Source organism: Python bivittatus, unplaced genomic scaffold, assembly GCF_059951505.1.
Source record: "Python bivittatus isolate LINGU-HERP-01145 unplaced genomic scaffold, Pbiv_v1 ctg000700_np1212, whole genome shotgun sequence".
NCBI lineage: Eukaryota > Metazoa > Chordata > Lepidosauria > Squamata > Pythonidae > Python > Python bivittatus.
The window spans coordinates 16355649-16375268 of NW_028277098.1; the positions used below are offsets into that span (position 1 = coordinate 16355649).

Consider the following 19620-nt stretch of genomic DNA (forward strand, 5'->3'; position numbering starts at 1 on the left):
AGAAATGTGGTTGCTGGATGATATGCTAATAGTATAAATGAACACTGTTCTTTCTCTCTCATTTATGTTTAACCAGCTTCTTTCCCTGGGGTAAACACTGAAAATTTTTCTTGGGTTAATTATGTTCTAGTTGCTTTTGCTACCTTTTGGGGTGATTTCCCTGACATTCTGATCAGTGAAGCTAGTCTTATTTTATTTAAAAATATAGTGGAACTTTCAGGAAGTTTTGCAAAAATAATGACAATATTATTGAAGAATTAGAATGGTTAAAAGTGCTAAAATGCACATTGTGGATACAATAAACTTTATCAGGAAGAAGAGTGTTGTATTCATCTAAAGTGTAATTATGTTTAAATGTTAAACTGTATTTAATATAAGCAGGATTGTTAAATTTAAGAATGGAAATGATATTAGAGTAACAAATGAGGAGTGTGTGAGCAGAGCTGTATTTTGCGATGTTTGGTTATAAAGCCCCCGAGAAGTGGTCTCAGGTCACTACTATGTTCTATACATTACTGGGTGAACCAGATCAGTTTGTGGGGAAAATTTTGGTCTGTGTACAATAAAGCTGATCTGTTGTTTTCTATTCCTTATCTGCCCTCCATAGGAAGAGCAACTCCTGACTTTTCACTGATACCTTCACGCACCACTCCATTCTCACCTGCAAGCACCTTTGAAGCAAAGCCTGGTTCTACAACCAACGAAACAGTGTCTCCTCCTGTTTCTCAGGCCGTTAATTCTACCTCCCTTAGCAAAGAGAGTGTTGCTTTTATTGCTACTCCTGCTTCCCTCACTATCTCAGGTTTGCTTTAGAGATTCAGGCATAAGAAACTAAGCTAAACTTAGAGATTCAGGTCATAATGCCTTGGAAATATTGTGTATCTGTCTATATTGCAAAGTTGAATTCCTTGGGGCTGGAAGCATCTTGTTGGAACTCTTAATTATATAGGGTTGTAGTGCAAGAAAGCAGGAAATAATGGTGACAACTCTAATCTTTATTTGGAGTGACCAGTCTTTATGTCACTGTCCCCCAACTTGGCACCTTTCAGATGTGTTAGACCCATGATTCCCCAAATTCCCACAGACTGTGGCTGGTACACATCCCAGCTGAGAGTGCTAGGAACTATTATCCCAAGCCATCTGGATGGCATCAGGCTGGCAAGGGTTGTTTATGTATGTAACTATATGATGAAGCAGGAAATGAGGCAGCAGCTCTTTCTGTAGTGCCTGAGAGGTAAATGCATGGAAAAATGCTGAAGATGATGTATCTTGTTATATCAGGACAAAAGCTGGTCCTTAAGTCTACTTTTTTTTTTTTTTTTGTATTATGCACCAGGAAAGCCTGAATCCCTAAGGATCCTTTTGTCTTTAGCTAGTTCTGTCTGTCAAGTTATATTCAGAACCATTCTTCTCCTTCTCCTTCTCCTTCTCCTTCTCCTTCTCCTTCTCCTTCTCCTTCTCCTTCTCCTTCTCCTTCTCCTTCTCCTTCTCCTTCTCCTTCTCCTTCTCCTTCTCCTTCTCCTGGAAAGTGGGGGTGGAAGTCAAACACTTGGTGGGACACCTGTTTCTCTGCTGTGCTGTGGCTGTGCACACAAATAACCATGGTTGGATACTCAGATGACTGGGCTAATATGCAACATTATAAAATATGCGCGTGTATATATTTCTCTTTCTCTGTTTGGGTAAGATAGACTTTTTCGCTCTCATGAGTAGTCCATAGAATTAACATTTCCAGACTTTAAGTATAGCACATGAATTAGTTCTATAATGTATTTGAGATGCTTCTGATCATTCAACTGCTCAAGTGTCCATTATTTAGCAGAAATAATGCCAGACTCTCTGTGTAAAAAATGATTTTATGGAAGCCACAGTCAAGACTGGATGGTCTTTTCCATCGGTGGAAAATCCTAGATGCTGTGGTAGTTGTGCTGTAGCAGTTGTGACAAAAAAAAAAAGAAAGAAAGAAAGAAAGAAAGAAAGAAAGAAAGAAAGAAAGAAAGAAAGAAAGAAAGAAAAAAGAATTGGCTGTTACACACATGCTCCTTTCATGTTAAGGTTCCAGTTCAAAACTCCAAATATAATTAAACCAGATTATTAAAGAAGGTTAGTCAGCCCTATCAATCTTCTGAAGCCTGAGACAGGAAGCTGTGAAACAAGGATAATGAAAAGGATAGCTTTCTTCAGGTTGGTATAAAATATAAGTTACTTCACCAGATATATAGGGATGAGAATTTCAAGAATTTTGGGAGCTGACACCTAGGCAAGTTTAGAAGGCATCTGGATTGGAGAAACTGGTAATAAACTCTAAACACCCTCTGTTCCCTTTATCTATTTATCTCACATGATTTAAGGCTCTAGAAAATTATACTTACCCTCTTCGTGTGGAGGGTGACATGGAAGGGGAATAGAGCCAAAGAATGAATTCTCACTCTGCCTGTTATGCCAAAGATGTAAAAGGTTGAAGAAAACATATATATGTATATCTGTGTGTGTATATCATATATCATAATCATATGTATCATCTGAAAAGCAAAGCTGTGTGAATCCAGTCATGACATTCATTTTCCATGTATTCAGCTCTTAGTTTTTCTTCAGAGATCACCAAGAACACTGCTCTTTCTTTCTTCTTCTTACTATTCTTCTTTGATCTTTAATGTTTGCCTTTCCATCATAGTAGTTGCAATACACTGATTGTAACTTTTTTTACTACAGCAAAAGATCTACCCAACGACTCATTCCTCAACACTCAGACAGTCTCAAGAGCTTCCAACCTTTTCACAAACAGCAGCGCTGCTGCCACCCCTTCACCGTTTCTCTTTGCCCGCACGCATGCACCAACAGGTTTGCTCACTTCTTTTCAGTGCCCAGACCATCAACAGTGTGTAACTGTTTGACATGCTATTTATGTTTTACAAGGGTAGAGTATTAGGAGAATGCAAATGTACACATTGCAGTTGTGGTCTATTAATGACTGCATAGTTATTGAAAGATGCATGTCTGCCTTTGGTTTCATCATATCAGGTCAATGGCCAACTCTTTTTTTCCTAAACCTTGGCCTTTGTTGAAGATAGATAGCTTTGATGGTTTCATTTTCCAGACTCAGGGAATTTTCATCAGGGCCTTTTTAGGGAGGGGAGGGGCACTGGGGATAATTGTCCTGGACTCTCACATGAAGGTGATTCCATGGATAGTATGATTCAGGTTTTTAAGTAATCAGATAAACTTATACATTTCATTAAAGGCCAGTACACCTGATTACTTAAAATATAGTCCCAAGAGTTATTTTAGTACTTTATCCTCTCCCTACACTCCTGTTTGTAGAGCCATTGACTTCGGTGGGAAAACATTAGCACTGGCACAGCTTGCAATGAGAAAAAAGCAAGGGGAGGGGCACTTCAGAATCTTAAAAAGGATCAGACTCTGATTCGTATTGTTCTGCCTGTTCCATGATGCCTTTATGAACAGGCTTTCCATTTGCTTTCCATACCAAGTCTTTTACTGAAAATTTGAACCCAGAATGCAGAAAAGCATGTGGATTAGCAGTTTTTTTCACTGACCCTGTGACTTTTATGTAATTCCGTACCAAGCCAGAAAAAGCTCCATATGCTGTACACAACCCAGATTAAAACACTGAGAAGCCTACATATACAGGTAGTCCTCAGTTAACAACCACAATAGGGGCCAGGAAATTTGTTGTTTAGTGAGGTGGTTATTAAGTGAGTTGCACCTGTTTTATGACCTTTTTTGCAGCGGTCATTAAGTGAATCACTGCAGGTGTTAAGTGAATCACACCGCGGTTAAACAAATCATGGGGTTCCTCATTGATTTTGCTTGCTGGAAGCTGGCTGGGAAGGTTGCAAATAGTGATCATGTGACCCCGAGATGTTGCAACCATCGTAAGTGCAAGGACCACGATCATGTGACTGCGGGGGTGCTGCGATGGTTGTGAGTGCAGGGACCAGTTGTAAGTCCCTTTGTTCAGCACCATTGTAACTTTGAACAGTCACTAAACAAATGGTTGTTAAGTGAGGACTACCTGTATGCCTTTGTATGATGTGCAAAAGTTCTTCTGTGTCCAAGCAGTGCATTTTAAATGAAAACATTTTGAAAATGTCAACCTCTGTTTGTTTTTTTAATAAGGTAGGGCATAAGTTGCAGGAGATCTCTATTTGGAAAAATGCTTTGCTGCATCTCCTTTTTTTCACAAAATTGCAAGAGAGCAATATTTCAACCAATTGTAGACATGGCAATTCTTAGCAAGTCCCTTTGACTTCACTGAAACTTACTCTCAGATAAATGCATATAGCAACCTTCCCCAACCTGAGCATTCTTCTGATGTGTGGACTTCAACTCCCATGATGCCTAGTTATTTTATCCTTTAACAATGCTGGCTGGGGGAATTATAGGAGCTGGTCCAGCATATCTGGAGAACATCACATTGGGTAGGGATGATGTATAAGACTGCTGTCCCATTAAATGGAGGTATCCTGCCAGACAAATTATTTTTTGTGCTATGACCATGGAAAGTAGGAGTCCTCAAACTATGGATTAGGATCCCCCCAGGGTTTCAAGCAACTTGGGTGTGTGTGTTAAAATTTACTTGATTGGGCTGAAGCAGGAAAAGTGAAAGTGCTACGAATACATGCTCTTGGGCTTCGTTCCTTCTTTTGTCTGCCAAGCCTAGAGTGAGCACTTACAGTACCACAAACCTTGTGCTATATAGATTAGTAGTAATATCTTTATTATGGTCACTGACCAGCATTATATATATATATATATATATATATATATATATATATATATATATATATAATATATAAATATTATAATATATTATAAAAATGTTACTAGATTCAAATTCATAGACAATGTCTAGATGTTTAATAGAAATAAATAAACAACACTATAAATACTAAAAGAATACTAAAAATTCTAAACCCTTCAAAATAGCTGAAAGAGAGAAAGAGATTAACATCTGATTATTAAAAATAAGTGGGGTGTTATTTCTTGTTCAATTCTAACACCAATGTGACCTTTAATTTTAGAATTTAGCCTTAGAATTTAGTTTAGAATATTGCAGTACCATGAAGTTAGAAAACCACTGATTTTGTGGCAATGAAATCAATGTATTATTAAATTCCAAGGATACTGAATTCAGCTATTAAAATTCTGTGATGGGCTAATACATATTTGCTACATTGGAACCAAATAATATTTTATACAAATATCTTTGTATGAAACAGAGGCATTATTTCTCTGGCTTCAGATGCTTTACAATCTTTTAGCACACAGGTAACCTGACTGCAGTCTATTTTAAAACATAATTTAACTTTAACTTCCCAAAAGTTATCCTGTAAATAATAATGGAAGTTGTCTTAAGCAAATAATATTTACAGATTCTACAGTTCACACCTTCAGAGTTCACAATTTGTGAAAAAGAAAGGAAGGAATTGTTTTCTTTTGTTCCATACTTGAGATGCTACATTTGTTCCACCACTTCTAATTCTCAGTATCTACAGTATTCCTGTACAGATTTTCTCAGGAGTAAGATCCAATGGTGAAAACCAAATAACAAAATAAATATGGTTTATCATGGTGAAAATTAGCCTACCTTCCCATGGAGTTTGCATCCCATCTGCCCTTCCTCGCCATCTTCCTATGGCAGGGCTATGCATCTTTGCTTCTGTTTTCAATTCATTATAATTTAAGAGATTTTCTGAACCCTGAACTCTGCTTAACTGAATTTAGCTGTGGTTAACTTTCTATTTACTTTCTCACAGCATGATTTTGTTCAACGGAGTCACTGATTGGTTAATTTTATTCTATCTATTTGTATCCTGCCAAATTGATAAAGATTCCGCCCACTTTCCCCCCATATGTTCTAGCCTTTACTCATAAGGAAGGTATTTGAGGCCTTTGATAATTGGCTCTTTTCTCGTTTTTTCCCCAGCTCTATTATATCCTTTTTCAAATGTGGTTCCAAAACTCTATATGTTATTCCAGATATGCCATACTATGGACCTATCATAGATTTGTATAGTGGTATTGTAATGTTGACAGTTTCATTTGAAATTTTGTTCCTAATGACCCATAGCAAAGACTTGCAATTTTCACAGCAGAGTTGATGTCTTCATTGAACCACCCACTATAACACCAAGATATTTTGCTTGGTTAATTACAGATAGCTTAGACTCCATCACTATATATGTAAAGTTAAGGTGTTTTTGCCTCAATGTTAATCATTTTATACTTACTAAAATGAACTACATTTGCTACCTGGTTGATTATTAATCTTATCTAAAGAGATCCTTCAGCAGCTCTTCACAATCACTTTTGGTCTTTACTATCCTGAAAAATATGGGGTTATCCACAAACCTGCCAACAAACCTCTAAATCAAGAACACTTATGAACAAATTTAAAAGCACCAGTCCCAACTCAAATTCTTGAAGGATTCCACTTTTAACCTCCTTCCATTGGAAAAAATGCCTATTCATTTTTACTCTTTACTTTTTGGTTTTAGCAATCCATAAAAGGACAGATCATGTTTTGTCAAGCCCATTAAATTTACTCAAATGTCTTTGAAGAACTTGCCATGTCAGCAGTGTTATCTCCATCCACATGCCTATTGACACTCTAAAAGAACTCTAGAAGACTGAAGTATGATTTATCTTTGCAAACTCTATGCATAGCTTCCAGCTGTGGTAAATTAAAACAGAAGATTCTGAATGCTACTTTATAATTATAACCAAGACATTTGATTGATTGGTTGGTTGATTGATTGATTGATTATGTGCCATCAAGTTGTTTTCAACTCTTAGCAACCACATTGATAGATTTTCTCCATGACAATCTAATCTGGTCTTTCAGGTCTTCCAACGGTGCACTCATCACCAATGTAATCCATCTGCTGGTCATCCTCTTCTTCTCTTTCCTACCACCTTTGCCAGCATTAGAGCCTTTTCCAGAGAGCTAGGTCTTCACATAATGTGTCCAAAGTAGCACCATTTGAGCCTGGTTATTTGTGCCTCAAGTGAGAACTCCAGATTGATTTGTCCGATAATCCATTTGTTTGTTTTCTTGGTTGTCCATGGTATTCTCAGGAATCTTCTCCAACACCAAATTTCAAAAGTGTCAATGCTCTTCCTATCCTGCTTCTTCAGAGTTCAACTTTTACTTCCATAGAAGTAACAGGGAATCCCATGGCTTGTGGAATTCTGATCTTTGTAGGTATAGAGACATCATGGCATCTAAATATATTTTCCAAGGCCTTCATGGCTGCTCTACAAGTCTGAGTCTGTGGCATATTTCTTGACTGCTTATTCCTGCTGATAAAAAAGCCCAATTTGGGCCTAGGCTCATTGCCATCATGACAAACCATTGCTTATCATGACCTCTGATGCAACCACTGTGAGGTGTGATTATCTCCAATTAAATAGGTGGAGGATTGCACTTTAAATTAACATTAGCTCTACTCATGTTTATTCAGAAGCAAGCTCTGCTGAATTTAGTAGCTGTTATTGTCAGAAAAGCATGCAAAAGATTGCAACTTAAGTTTTCTACTTTTGATCTGAAAAAGCGATGTGGCACACTTTCTTTCCTTTCCGTTTTGTTTTATGTTTGCTTCCCTAGATGGGAAATAGTAGTTATTCATGAATGTGATGCTAACGTTCTGTTTATTTCTTGGCAGATGGTGGGAACACTCCCTTTTCTGCAACCACTGGCACTGCAGCAAACATCTCTTCAGCTCCTCCAAACACCACCTCAATAGGTGACAAACCTGCACTCATTTACACGCCGCCGTAACACTGTGTGTGCGCATAGTTTTGAATGCAATCGAAGTTTGTTTGGATGAGAACATTTTCCTGTGCAAGACAATTGAACTGAATGGAAATCATGTAGAAATAGTTTCTGAATTCTGCATTCATCCCTATAATTTGATTGAAGAGCTAAGACTCATATCAAGTACTTGGTTTAGGTGTTTCGTTTTGGTGCCTTCGAGTCCGTGTTGACTCCTGGTGACTGCCTGGACATGTCCCTGAAGTTTTCTTGGCAAGGGTTTCAGAAGTGGTTTGCCATTGCCTCCTTCCTAAGGCTCCTTCCTCCTTCCTAAGGCTAAGAGAAAGTGACTGGCCCAAAGTCACCCAGCTGGCTTTGTGCCTAAGGCAGGACTAGAACTCATGGTCTCCTAGTTTCTAATCTGATACCTTAATCACTACACCAAAATGGCTTGCTAATGATTTAGATGTATCCAGTTTGTATTTCATTTTAAAGAATTATAATTATCCCATCACACTGTTCTAATTTTATAAGAAGAGATAGGCATTAAAACATGCTTACCTTAAAACAATTTTGGGTTTTTCCCCCTTATAGTGGCACTTGGTCCTTTATTTATTTATAAAATCAATTTATATGGCTGCCTATCTCACAGATGCAACCATGCAGCTAACAGCACATGAAAAACAATACAGAAAACAATATCAACCAAGCATAAAAAAGCTATGATGGTCCCTGAGAACAAACCCAATAAACAGAACAATATCAATATCATTTCATGGGCCATCTAACCTCCTATGCCTATGCCCCGGAAGGCATCCAGATCTTCAATGCTTTGCAAAAGGCCAGTGGGGTCAGGGCCACTCTCATCTCTAATCTCAGGGGACATGGTGTTCCAGAGGGCAGACTCTGTGACCGAAAGGCCTGCTTCCTGAATCCCATTAGATGGCATTCTTTAATTGAGGGGACCTCGAGTGTGACCTTCCTATCAGACTTGGTGGGACTGGTAGAAACAATTGGAGAAAGGTGGTCTCGCAAATACCCAGCCTCATACCATGAAGGACTGGGTGACAACTAGCACCTTGAATTTCACCAGAAACACACTGGGAGCCAGTGCAGCTCACAGAGCAGAGGATTAGCATGGGCGTAGCAAGGTGCCCCATAACTGCCCACATGACTGCATTCTAGACCAGTTGCCACTTCCAGGTGGTCTTCAAGGGCAGCCCCATGTAAAATGCATTGTAGTGATCCTAAAATGTAGTTTAATCCTATGAAAATATGTATTGGTCATAGAATTTCATCAGAAGGATTAATCTTGATCACTATTTTTATCCACATGCATTGTGACAGTCATTTGCAGTAGAATGAATCTCCAAAAGCAAGATTTTACAGATCCTTGAATTTTTATTCAGGAAAATCCTGACAATTAGGAAACTATATATAGCCTAACGACCATACAATGGCTGAAAAAAAAATCAGAAGGATTGATATTATAGACAAAATGAGAAGTGTATAAACTGAAAACTGCTCAGAAAACTGGGGCAAGGTCGAGTGGCAAGGAGGGCCTGTGACCAGCTTCTTCTGATGCAGCAACTGCAATTCTACGTGGACCAAGATAGCTTAAGTTGTTGTGGTCCGTATCCTATTAGCTTCACAAGTGGCTTACTAAAAGGCATTCTGCTTTTTGAAGATGGGAGCGACTTTTAAAGATCGTCTAGAAACTGCAAGGGCCAAAGAGAAATGAATGGATTATTCTGTGGCCATGCCCCTTGTAGAAACATCCTCTCCCTCTTCCATGCAGAGATCCAAAATGAAACAAAGAACAAAAGATTAAAGCTGCTTCCCCCCTTTGAAGTTCCCATCCTGATAAATCCCCCCCTCCTTGCTTGCTTTTGAATAAAAAGAAGAATTAGCTGTGAGCTATGTTTTTACAAATCAAACAGGTCAGATCCTTTCACTGTCTTGCAGTTTGCTTTATTGTACTGAATGAAGAAATGCCCATTTAGAGGACGTATCTCAAAGAACAAGAAGGAGCCTTGTGGCAATCCAAACCTATTATTACTCTAACAGTGGCAATGTATTTCTGCACGATTACTATATGGGTCTCAACTGAGTACATATATAAATATAACAGAAATGATCAATTAAAACCTGTGAGGGTGAGCTTTATAAGTGTCCTAATGTGTTTCTAATATAGTCTTAAGATTGGAGGTTGGAGTAAAGACTTGCTTAAGCCTCTCAATCTTCAATTAGCTTGAGCGATTTTTTCATAGGATGATCTAATCCCACTGCTGCTGTTCAATAATCAGCAGATCCAGTGGAAGAGGGTTGTTAAGTATAAACTGGTTCACCATGGTCTATCCTGCAAGTTGCTGTTGTCTGTAGATTATAATTCTGCTAAAAATATTTTCAAGAAGCATACTGTATATGTGATATGGAAGGTTGGCTGGAGATGAATAGAGTTTCTCATTATACTAGAATTTGCTGCTATATACTTTCCACCAAAACAGCAGATTACTCCCTATCAATAACTAAAGGTCACAGAGCATTTACACTGTGATGTTGTGATGTCTGCCTTCCACTGTAATAGAAGGAGGCTATAGGAAGGTAGGGTATGTGGAATCTTATCGCCTCATGTGGGAAGGACAGTAGAGAACAACACCTATGTCCTACTGTGCCACAACCTTCACACAGTTTTCAGAGCAGATTTAATTTCTTCCATGTTGGAAAACTTCCTGAAAAAAGAGGATGGAGGACATATTATTTATTATCTGACTTCCATTCAATGTTGCATACAAGTGCAATGTACATCTGGTCAACTGTGATGCATGTTTGACAAACATTTTCCTGAAGTTTGCATAAGGCAAAGCTTACAATATGGTTGCTCTTTATGTGGTTATCTGAACAATCTACTGACCAATTACTACTACTACTAATTACTACTACTAATGTTTTACAAGCAATGTGTAAGTCCCCCACCACCACCACCATAGCGATCTAGTTTAATAGCTGTGCAGCTGTTACAAACTCTGCAACTGATTGGAGCAGGTCCAACTGACCTTGTCCAATGTAAGGGGCCTGGGATGTCTGATCTGGCCACGAATTATTGAACTAGCTACTAAAACCACAAACAGAGATAGACTATATTCTGGAATTAAGCTATGCTTGGTGTTTGCTAGGGTCTGATGTCATTCATGTGGCAGATCACTTCAGCACAGCAAGGTTTATTTGCCACATCCTAAATACAGTGAGATGCTGAATACCCAATTATTGTTTTCATGTAATTATAAAACAATCCTATTAATACAACGTATTATTAAATTTTCCTCCTTTCAACAAGAACAGAGTGCAACATGTACATGAATGCATACATCCAAAAATATTAATATTAAATAAACCCATATTTTTTCTCTTAGGGGCATTTGCTATAAATGACTTTCTCATATTTTTGTTTCCTTCTTTGCAGAACATCATAATAAGACCTGTGGTAAGTTTTTTATGTTTTTTCTTCCTGGAAGATGGAATACAATCATTTGAATAGGAAAGAAGACCTATCAGTTTGAAAGGCGGTCTCCACAGTTATTCTTTTACAGGCTCTTGTATCTTCAAAATATACAAGACACACATATCATATGAATTAGTTATATCTTTAAAAAAAATAAAAGAGCTTTTGCTGGAGTCTTTAGCAGAGAAACATTCTCATGATCCATTCAGCTGTATTTGTGTACCTGGGAACAAAATAGGTAGCTTAAAAGGTGCAACTCCCATCCGACAGCCATATACTGTATATAGCAGTGTTGTCCAAACTTGGCCACTTTAAGATGAGTGGGCTTCAACTCCCAGAATTTCCCGGCCAGCCATGCTGGCTGGGGAATTCTGGGACTTGAAGTCCACTCATCTTAAAGTGGCCAAGTTTGGACAACACTGCTATATAGGATGCCATTAGCTTTCTGATGATCCCCAGCTCTGCTCCTCCCTACCATCTAACTCCAAGAAAGCAACTGCAGTTGCTAATGTCCAGTATGGCATTATCAGTAACGGGCTGGACAATAAAGGAGAAAACTGGACTCACAAATTGAAGTGCACTGCAAATGGTGCAAAATGGTGCAAAAAGTGGTAGCCACCCTTCTGATGAGTGCAAAATGTGGGGATAATATGATATATCTACGGAAAGATCTGCACAGCTTGCCCATCATCCATCAAACACAATTTAAAGTGTTGGTGTTGACCCTAGAGCCATAAATGGCCGAGGGACTGAGTAACTGAAGGACCACATTGCTTGCTGTAATGTGGATGGTTACTCAGATCAGCAGTAGAAATCCTTTTTGAAGAAGCTCTGGTAACAGGTATCACTTACTGCATGAGGCTCCCAAGTTATTGAAAGCTTTCCCCAGGGAGGCGTGTTTCGTTCCCACTGTCTCAATATTTAGGAAAATGACCAAAAAAAACAACAACAACCCATCTCTATTTCCAAGCATCTGACTGTTGACTGATTTCAATGATACTGATTTAAATTTAGTTATGACTGTAATAATTTACTTATGTATTTTATATTTTATTCTTGTCAGTCAACAATTTTAAAAAATGCTTATATAAACAGAACAGCAGAGTACAGGTACAGATTTTATAAAATAAAGGTGAGCTCTGGATAATCCCTACCTGGCAAAGTCACTCTGAGCTTCCCTTCTGCATGAAGATTTGCAGTAGAGGGCTCACATTGGCTTTCACCTGAGCCAGAACCCTGTTAATATAAGATACTGGCTGGCATGGAAGTCAATGCATGCATGAATATATAGGTAGTCCTCACTTAATTACCACAATTGGGACTGGAATTTAGGTCGCTAATCTATGCAGTCGTTAAGCAAATCATCACGTGACCAGACTCAATTTTACAACTTTTTTTGCGGCGGTCATTAAGTGAATCACCATAGTCTTTAAGTGAAACATGCAATTGTTAAGTGAATCATGTGGTTTCCCCATTGATTTTGCTTGCCGGAAGCCAGCTGGGAAGGTTGCAAATGGCGATCACGTGGCCACAGGACTTTGCAACCGTCGTAAGTATGAACTGGTTGCCAAGCGCCCAGATGACAGTCGTAACTTTGGGCACCAGTCATAAGTCACTTTTTTTTTAGCACCATTGTAACTTTGAATGGTTGCTAAATGAACGGTTGTTAAGTGAGGACTACCTGTATAACTGTGATCTTTGTTCCTATCACATTAACCACAGAAATATGAGCATGGCAGGGAAATTGTTATAATTTGAGTGAAGTAATTCCTTTGATGGAGGACAAACCTTAAATCTAGGTCCATCTGGTTTAGAAAATATCTAAGCAAACCTTAAGTAATTCCTGAATCACAGCATAAGATTTCCTATAGTATTTGATTCTAAAAAAAATACACACGCAACAGATAGAATAAATTAAAAACACATACAATCAAATAAGATATATGCCTAAGTACAAACAGCAAAATAGCATGGTGATAAGCAGTAAGGAAATAATTGACATTAAAAGACTACCATTTTAGTTCCCTAAATGACAGGCAACCAATCTAGGCTGGGGTGAGTTTAAGCCCATTGACCTCTGAATGCAATTGCAGCAGAGTAGAAGCCAGATTTTTTTTTCAGAAGTTTTTGCGGAAATATTCACCACAAGAATGGTATAATCTTGGACTCAGTCCAGACCCTGCACCTAGCAAGGAATAGCTACAGTAATGGAGATCACCAATCCTGATATAGCAGGCACTGCTATTTTGATGGCTGCATCTGAATGTATGCAGAGGTGATCTAGACCAGTGTTTCTCAACCTTGGGAACTTTAAGATGTGTGGACTTCAACTTCCAGAATTCCCCAGCCATTATTGTTCTTAAGTCCACACATCTTAAAGTTCCCAAGGTTGAGAAACACTGGTCTAGACAGAGAATATTGTTGAGCTACTCCTCTACTTTGCTGGAGGATGGAGCATTAAAACTAGCTAATGTAAATGCTTTTCTATCTGAGAGGGAAAATATCCATAAAAGATCATTTGGAATTATAATTTGAGATTTCAGATCTGCTAGCACCTGTTGAAGTCAAGGATATGTTGTATGGTCTCAGAGATAGCTTTCTCCAGACCCATAATTGTTAATGCTTGAATTGAGAGGTTGCAGGGGGGAAAATCATTGGCTATATATTTTTTCCTATAAACAATTATATTTATCTGTAAGAACAAGTTGGGTCAAGCTTCCATAATTTACTTTCAGCCAATATCTTAAGCAGTATAGGAGAGCCTAGTCCAGATCCAGTAAAACAGGGAATACATCAAGGGCCATGAAGAACGATTTGGGGGAGGGGGGCTTTATAAATCTAATCAGTAACATTTGGACTGCACCAATTCTAAAAGTTTTGTGTCTTTATAAGAGCAGAGTCATTGCCATAGAGCAGAAGTGGAATCATCTGGCTCTGAGTAGTTTAATTGCCACAGGAATAAAATAGTTAACTTATGACTTATAGATTTAATTATCTCATTTGCGGCCTTCTGTGCATTTAATTCTTTTTTCTTATAGTTTCAGAATGATTGCATCCAACTTTTATTTGTTCTTTTGTCTTGTAGATAATATTCTACTTTCAGAGAAGTTTATAAAGGATGGTCGTACTGCAGTCCTTAACTTTACAGGAACATCAGATGTTCTAGGTGTTAACTGCACTGATTGTGTTTGGGACAAAAACAGCAGGACCATATCTGGTCTGAAAGAATGTCAAACCTATGAAATAGAAGCAGAGTTTACACATTGCAAAAAAACTTTTCCCATTTATGTTCCCGTTGATGGTAATTATAATTCATTAAAACAAAATCTGCATTATTGTTCTTAAGTGCTTTTGTTCTCTGAACTCTTTTAAATCTTGCACTGAACTATTAGAAGAACATCATGTTGGGGCTGGGAGTGGGTTGAAGCCTTCAAATATGCTTCTTAGCAATACGTAGTACAAATTGGTCAGTCAAAATTAACTAAATGAGATGGACTGATGAATAGACATGCCTTAATGCTGTGGTACCCAACCTGGGTCTTGGGAATTTCCTTGGTGCCTCCCTGGTTGTAATTGTGAGAGATTGTGGGAACCAAGCAGAGGAGTGAGACTTCAGTGGGTGTGAAAAGAAGCAGCACAGGCCAATGGTTGGAGGCTGTGGGAAGGAAACCTTAACCGGCTTTTATCTTCCTTGAAAGATACAATGCTGCTCATTGTAAGAGTTTCACTTCTAGCTTTCTTTTTCCTCTCTTGCCTATTGAAAACTTGGTTAATTATTCATCCAGTGTACAATTTTGTAACCCATGCATGATATGTAAATAAGGAAATAATTTTCCAGCGTTCTTTAAAATATGAAAATACTGAAATGGATTCATTTTTTTTCTCTCTCTCCCTCTCTTTTAGCTAATAAAAAACTGAATGAAACACACAATGATACCAGCGTGACTTTATTCTGGAAGACTGATGCTCAGTGTAATCTGAATTATTCATATTGCTGTTACTTGAATGGTAGGAATTTTTTTTTAAAGAATCGGTTGGCATTTGATCTAAAATTGAGAGAGAATTAAAAAAACACTTTATATATGACAGTGATGAAAAAGGAACTTTGTGACCAATCATTGCATTATGACCTTTGCAGGTCTGTAAAACAAAGGAAAGCTGAAGTAAGGTCATGAGCACAGTTGTGGTTTCACTTAGTGACTGCTTCACCTAACAACTGAGTTGCTGGTCCCAATTGTGCTTGCTAAACGAGGACTACCTTTAGTGGTATTATTTATTAAGAGAAATACAGCCTTTTGGTGGGTTGTTGTGCTTAGAAATATATCTGTGCCATAATTTTCTTTTCTTTTTTTTTTCTCCCTTTTTTTTTTTTAAATCTCAGCATGCAAATTAAAATTTCCAACCCTGGATGTTCTTGAGATGCATGCACTTGAATTTGCAGAATTCTCAGTAATACTTATACTGGCTTGGGAATTCTAGGATTTAAAGTTCACATATCTGGAGGACAATTATATCCAGACTTGACAAGGCTGTTAAGATGTAGAATCTCCCAGATGCCTAGATTTCAGGATAATAAATTCTTTTAATTCCTTACAGGTATTAAACCTATTTCTGGCTGTACAAAATTTACGAATGAGGCACGCAGGGAATTTACAGTGTTACCCAATACAAAGTACAGTTGCAATTCAAGTATTCTTAATGAAAAACCAGTTGATACAGTTAAGATAACAACAGACTATGGAAGTGAGTATCACACCATGATTTTCTTATGCTTTGTTAGTTACTGAATTTGCTCCGAAACCAAACATTTCTACAGAGAAAGTGTATGTGTCCAAGCAGGAAGAAAGATGTATTGAGATCTTAATAACTGATAAGGTCTACCAGTTATTATAATGGTAGACAGGCAAATTTCACTATAAGCAGCCAGATCCATGGGAACACTGGAGGCAGAGTTCTCATGTGCAGCCATTCTCCCCAGCCTGCATTTTAGCCTTACTAGCCAACATCTGAATAATTTTAAGGGAGAATAAGTGAACAGATTCAGGCCCTGAAAAGATGTGATTTTCAGAACTGTTGGATCAGGCTCAAGGATTACATTTTGAGGACATGAAATCTTGAGTTCAGAAAACTGCAAAACAATTCTCAGGTGGGATGTGCTTAGAATCCTTGTTTCCATACAAGGAATGCTGGGCAGATGTTGTAGACTGGTTTAAGAATGAGACACAACCACACACTCACAGATATCTGGGAAAGCAATGCTTTACTTTTGCCCAGCTGATTGCAGACCAACGAAGCTTTATAAATAGGTTGGAAGACTCCATAATTAAAATCCTCTGACTAAAGCGTAGGATGGCTCGATTGAAGGTAAATTGTTTGAGAGAGGTCCTCACAGGATAATGGGTTAAAGGGGATTAACAGAAGACGAGGTTGCATGTAAGGATAGGAATGGCACCAGTGTGTGATTTCCTCCCAGTCTAAATAACCGCTTCAGAGAAGTTACTTTTTTTCAGGACCAAAGAAAGCATGCATATGAAGTGCAAAGATACGTTTAATGTTACCTCTAGTTTGGCCCAAAGCTTTTGAAGCATTTCTGTCCGTGGTCATCTAAAAAATGATTTATAATACTTAGGACCTCACTAGGTTTTTATTCCTTTTGGAATAACATTATAATAAATAAATACATTCTTTTGGTCTGGGAGCAACAGTATAAATATGATTGGCTGATCTTGAAAGCACCAAGAATCTCAGGGCTCTAGACTAGACTGGGAAAATCCTGGAAAAAGGCAATGGGAAATCACTGCCATTAACTGCTGCCAAGACAGTTACATGATTATGTCCATAGCATCATAAAGAGTCAAGCTGAATTTGATGGAGTTGTTACCCTGATTAACAAGAAGATTAGATGTTACTTAGAGAATGTAGGTCCTCTGTATTTTGATTTTCCAAATTCTTCAGTAACATGGAGATTCTGTTGTTGTTGTTGTTGCTATAAATACTCTCCCTCTGCACACAGACCACAGTGCAAGGTGGCAGGGCTAGTTGCTCATATTTATTTCCCTGTGCCAGATTTAGCCCATGATATGTTGACCTTTTATCTCATTCCATCAGAAGTCATTTGGAATGTTATACAGCTCCTATGATCACCAACAGAAAATGTAACTGACTAGAAATAATGAAAGTTTGTGATTCATTGCTCATGGGCCCAACTGGCAGGAGACTCTGAAGACCAATATGTGATTTCTAAAGAGATACAGTATCTTGGGGGGAAAAGAAAAAGCCCCATATGCTTTCCAAGAAATAATAATAATAATAATAATAATAATAATAATAATAATAATAATAATAATAATTTATTATATTTTTATGCCGCCCAACTCTCAATGACAGCTATTATCACCCCCCATCTTATCCTGAACCTAAGGAATAAATATCACCTCTGGAGACTAGGGCAAGTGGAAGTACAAGCAAACTGGCGTTGAAATGGATGGTCTAGGTCAGTGTTGTCCAAACTTGGCCACTTTAAGATGAGTGGACTTCAACTCCCAGAATTCCCCAGCCAGCATGGCTGGCTGGGGAATTCTGGGAGTTGAAGTCTACTCATCTTAAAGTGGCCAAGTTTGGACAACACTGGTCTAGGTGGATAGTCATTCACTAACCCTACACAGGGCTTCCTAGTCTTGTATTCTGACTCTGCTTGGAGTAGATAACCTTTTTTGATACCTGAAATTCCTGGCATTTTCTGGAAATATACCATGTTGCTTGTGAAGCTATCTACTACTGGACAGTGGTTGTATTTTTCTTCTGTAAAACATAGTCATGGTTTGTTTTGCTCATATTTTACTTATTGTTGACGTGTCCCAGAGATCATTACTTTATGATTACTTGATAAAAGTGGTTTCTGTTAATTTTTGTGTCAGGACCAGACCAACCTGAAAACTGTTTAGTCAAACCAACTACAACAAATGTAACAGTTACTTGGGAGGCACCACAACATCAAGCACAAGGCCCTATTGATGGTTATAAAGTCAAAATAGATAAGAATCCTGATGGTATGTATGTATGCATGTGTATGTATGTATGTGTATGTATGTATATGTATATGTATATGTGTATGTATATATTGGTATGTACTACTGGTATGTATTTATAATTGTTTGAAAGCACTTTTCAGGATTTTTAAAAATTGTTTTTAAAATTTTCTGGATGGACCATTTTCATAACCTTGGCAAGTAGCTGCTCTCATTTGCTCCTTCTTTCAGCAATCAGTTTTCTCTACTGGAGGTGAGTAACATAGTTAATTTCACAGGTATTTGCAGAGTAGTTTTCTCATCTCTACCACTAACACTGAAAATAGTTTGATTCTGTATTGACTCCTTCATACTGAAGAGTTCTCCTTCCCGTATGATCCCAACGTAGCTTGAAGGCATCGTACCTCTTTCATTCAGTAGATAGAAGTGGCAGAAATTGGGAGGGGGGGGGGAGGGAGGACAATGGCTACTACTCAGCCATTCCTTCTGGACCTCAGATTATTCCCTTTCTCCTGGAGGAGAGGGCAGTGGATGCCACACAACCAGTACTACAGCTCAGATATCTTGGCACCTGTGCACTGCATCAGTGCCAATATAAAAGTCAACTGCCACTCCAGCTCATATTGATATCTATTGTTCAATAGAACAGATAGGGATGTCAACATGTCCTTTATGGCAAAACATCTCTGGCCAATTTTGCCTTAGGCCACATGAAACCAGGTTTGTTCACAAACACCACTGTTTTCCCTTAGATCTTATTGACTTCCTGTTTTTTCTTGGAAAAAAGGACAAAATTTGAACAGGACTGGACTGAGATAATAGAGAGAGATTGTTTTTAGTTTCAGGTAAAGTTCTGTCATATAGACCAATATAGAAATAAAGGAAAAGTCAGTGTTCTGGCTGGAAGTTCAGCAGTGGAGTTCGGCAGTGGAGGGAAAGAACAGGAAATCTATATCTATCTCTCTGTCCATCCATCATCTCCAGTTAGGGAATTAATCTCCCTAGATAGGTAGGTAGGCAGACAGATAGACAGACGTAGAATTTATTGGAACTGGAACCTCCTTCTTCCAAATTCCAGCACTAACTCCAATAATAATTGCCCTAATGTTTAAGTAAATAATTTAAATAATTAATTTATTGTTATATGAAAAAAAAACTTGTTAAATAAAATAAATGTTCTGAGGTAAAAATCAACTGAGGATAAATTAACTGAAAAAAAATGTTGGGGAAAAGGCAAGAAATTTGTTTAGTTTGGATTTGAAAGTATATTTCATCCTAAACCTAACTCTTACTAATGTAGAACAAAATGCACA

The 19620-nt window shown here is 38.0% G+C and overlaps 1 protein-coding gene across 3 annotated transcripts in view; it reads left to right on the plus strand.

Moving 5' to 3' along the window:
* Positions 1 to 19620, plus strand: part of PTPRC (protein tyrosine phosphatase receptor type C) — an 84550-nt gene that overhangs the window by 36007 nt on the left and 28923 nt on the right. Inside the window, exons 4-11 of one of the 3 annotated variants that reach the window (XM_025171343.2) lie at positions 608 to 802; positions 2713 to 2841; positions 7689 to 7769; positions 11241 to 11261; positions 14365 to 14580; positions 15183 to 15287; positions 15876 to 16022; positions 18197 to 18328. In XM_025171343.2, the coding sequence (XP_025027111.1) occupies positions 608 to 802; positions 2713 to 2841; positions 7689 to 7769; positions 11241 to 11261; positions 14365 to 14580; positions 15183 to 15287; positions 15876 to 16022; positions 18197 to 18328 (1026 nt within the window). The remainder of the gene's footprint in view (positions 1 to 607; positions 803 to 2712; positions 2842 to 7688; positions 7770 to 11240; positions 11262 to 14364; positions 14581 to 15182; positions 15288 to 15875; positions 16023 to 18196; positions 18329 to 19620) is intronic. The other 2 variants (XM_025171344.2, XM_088153443.1) reach the window with 2 other exon arrangements.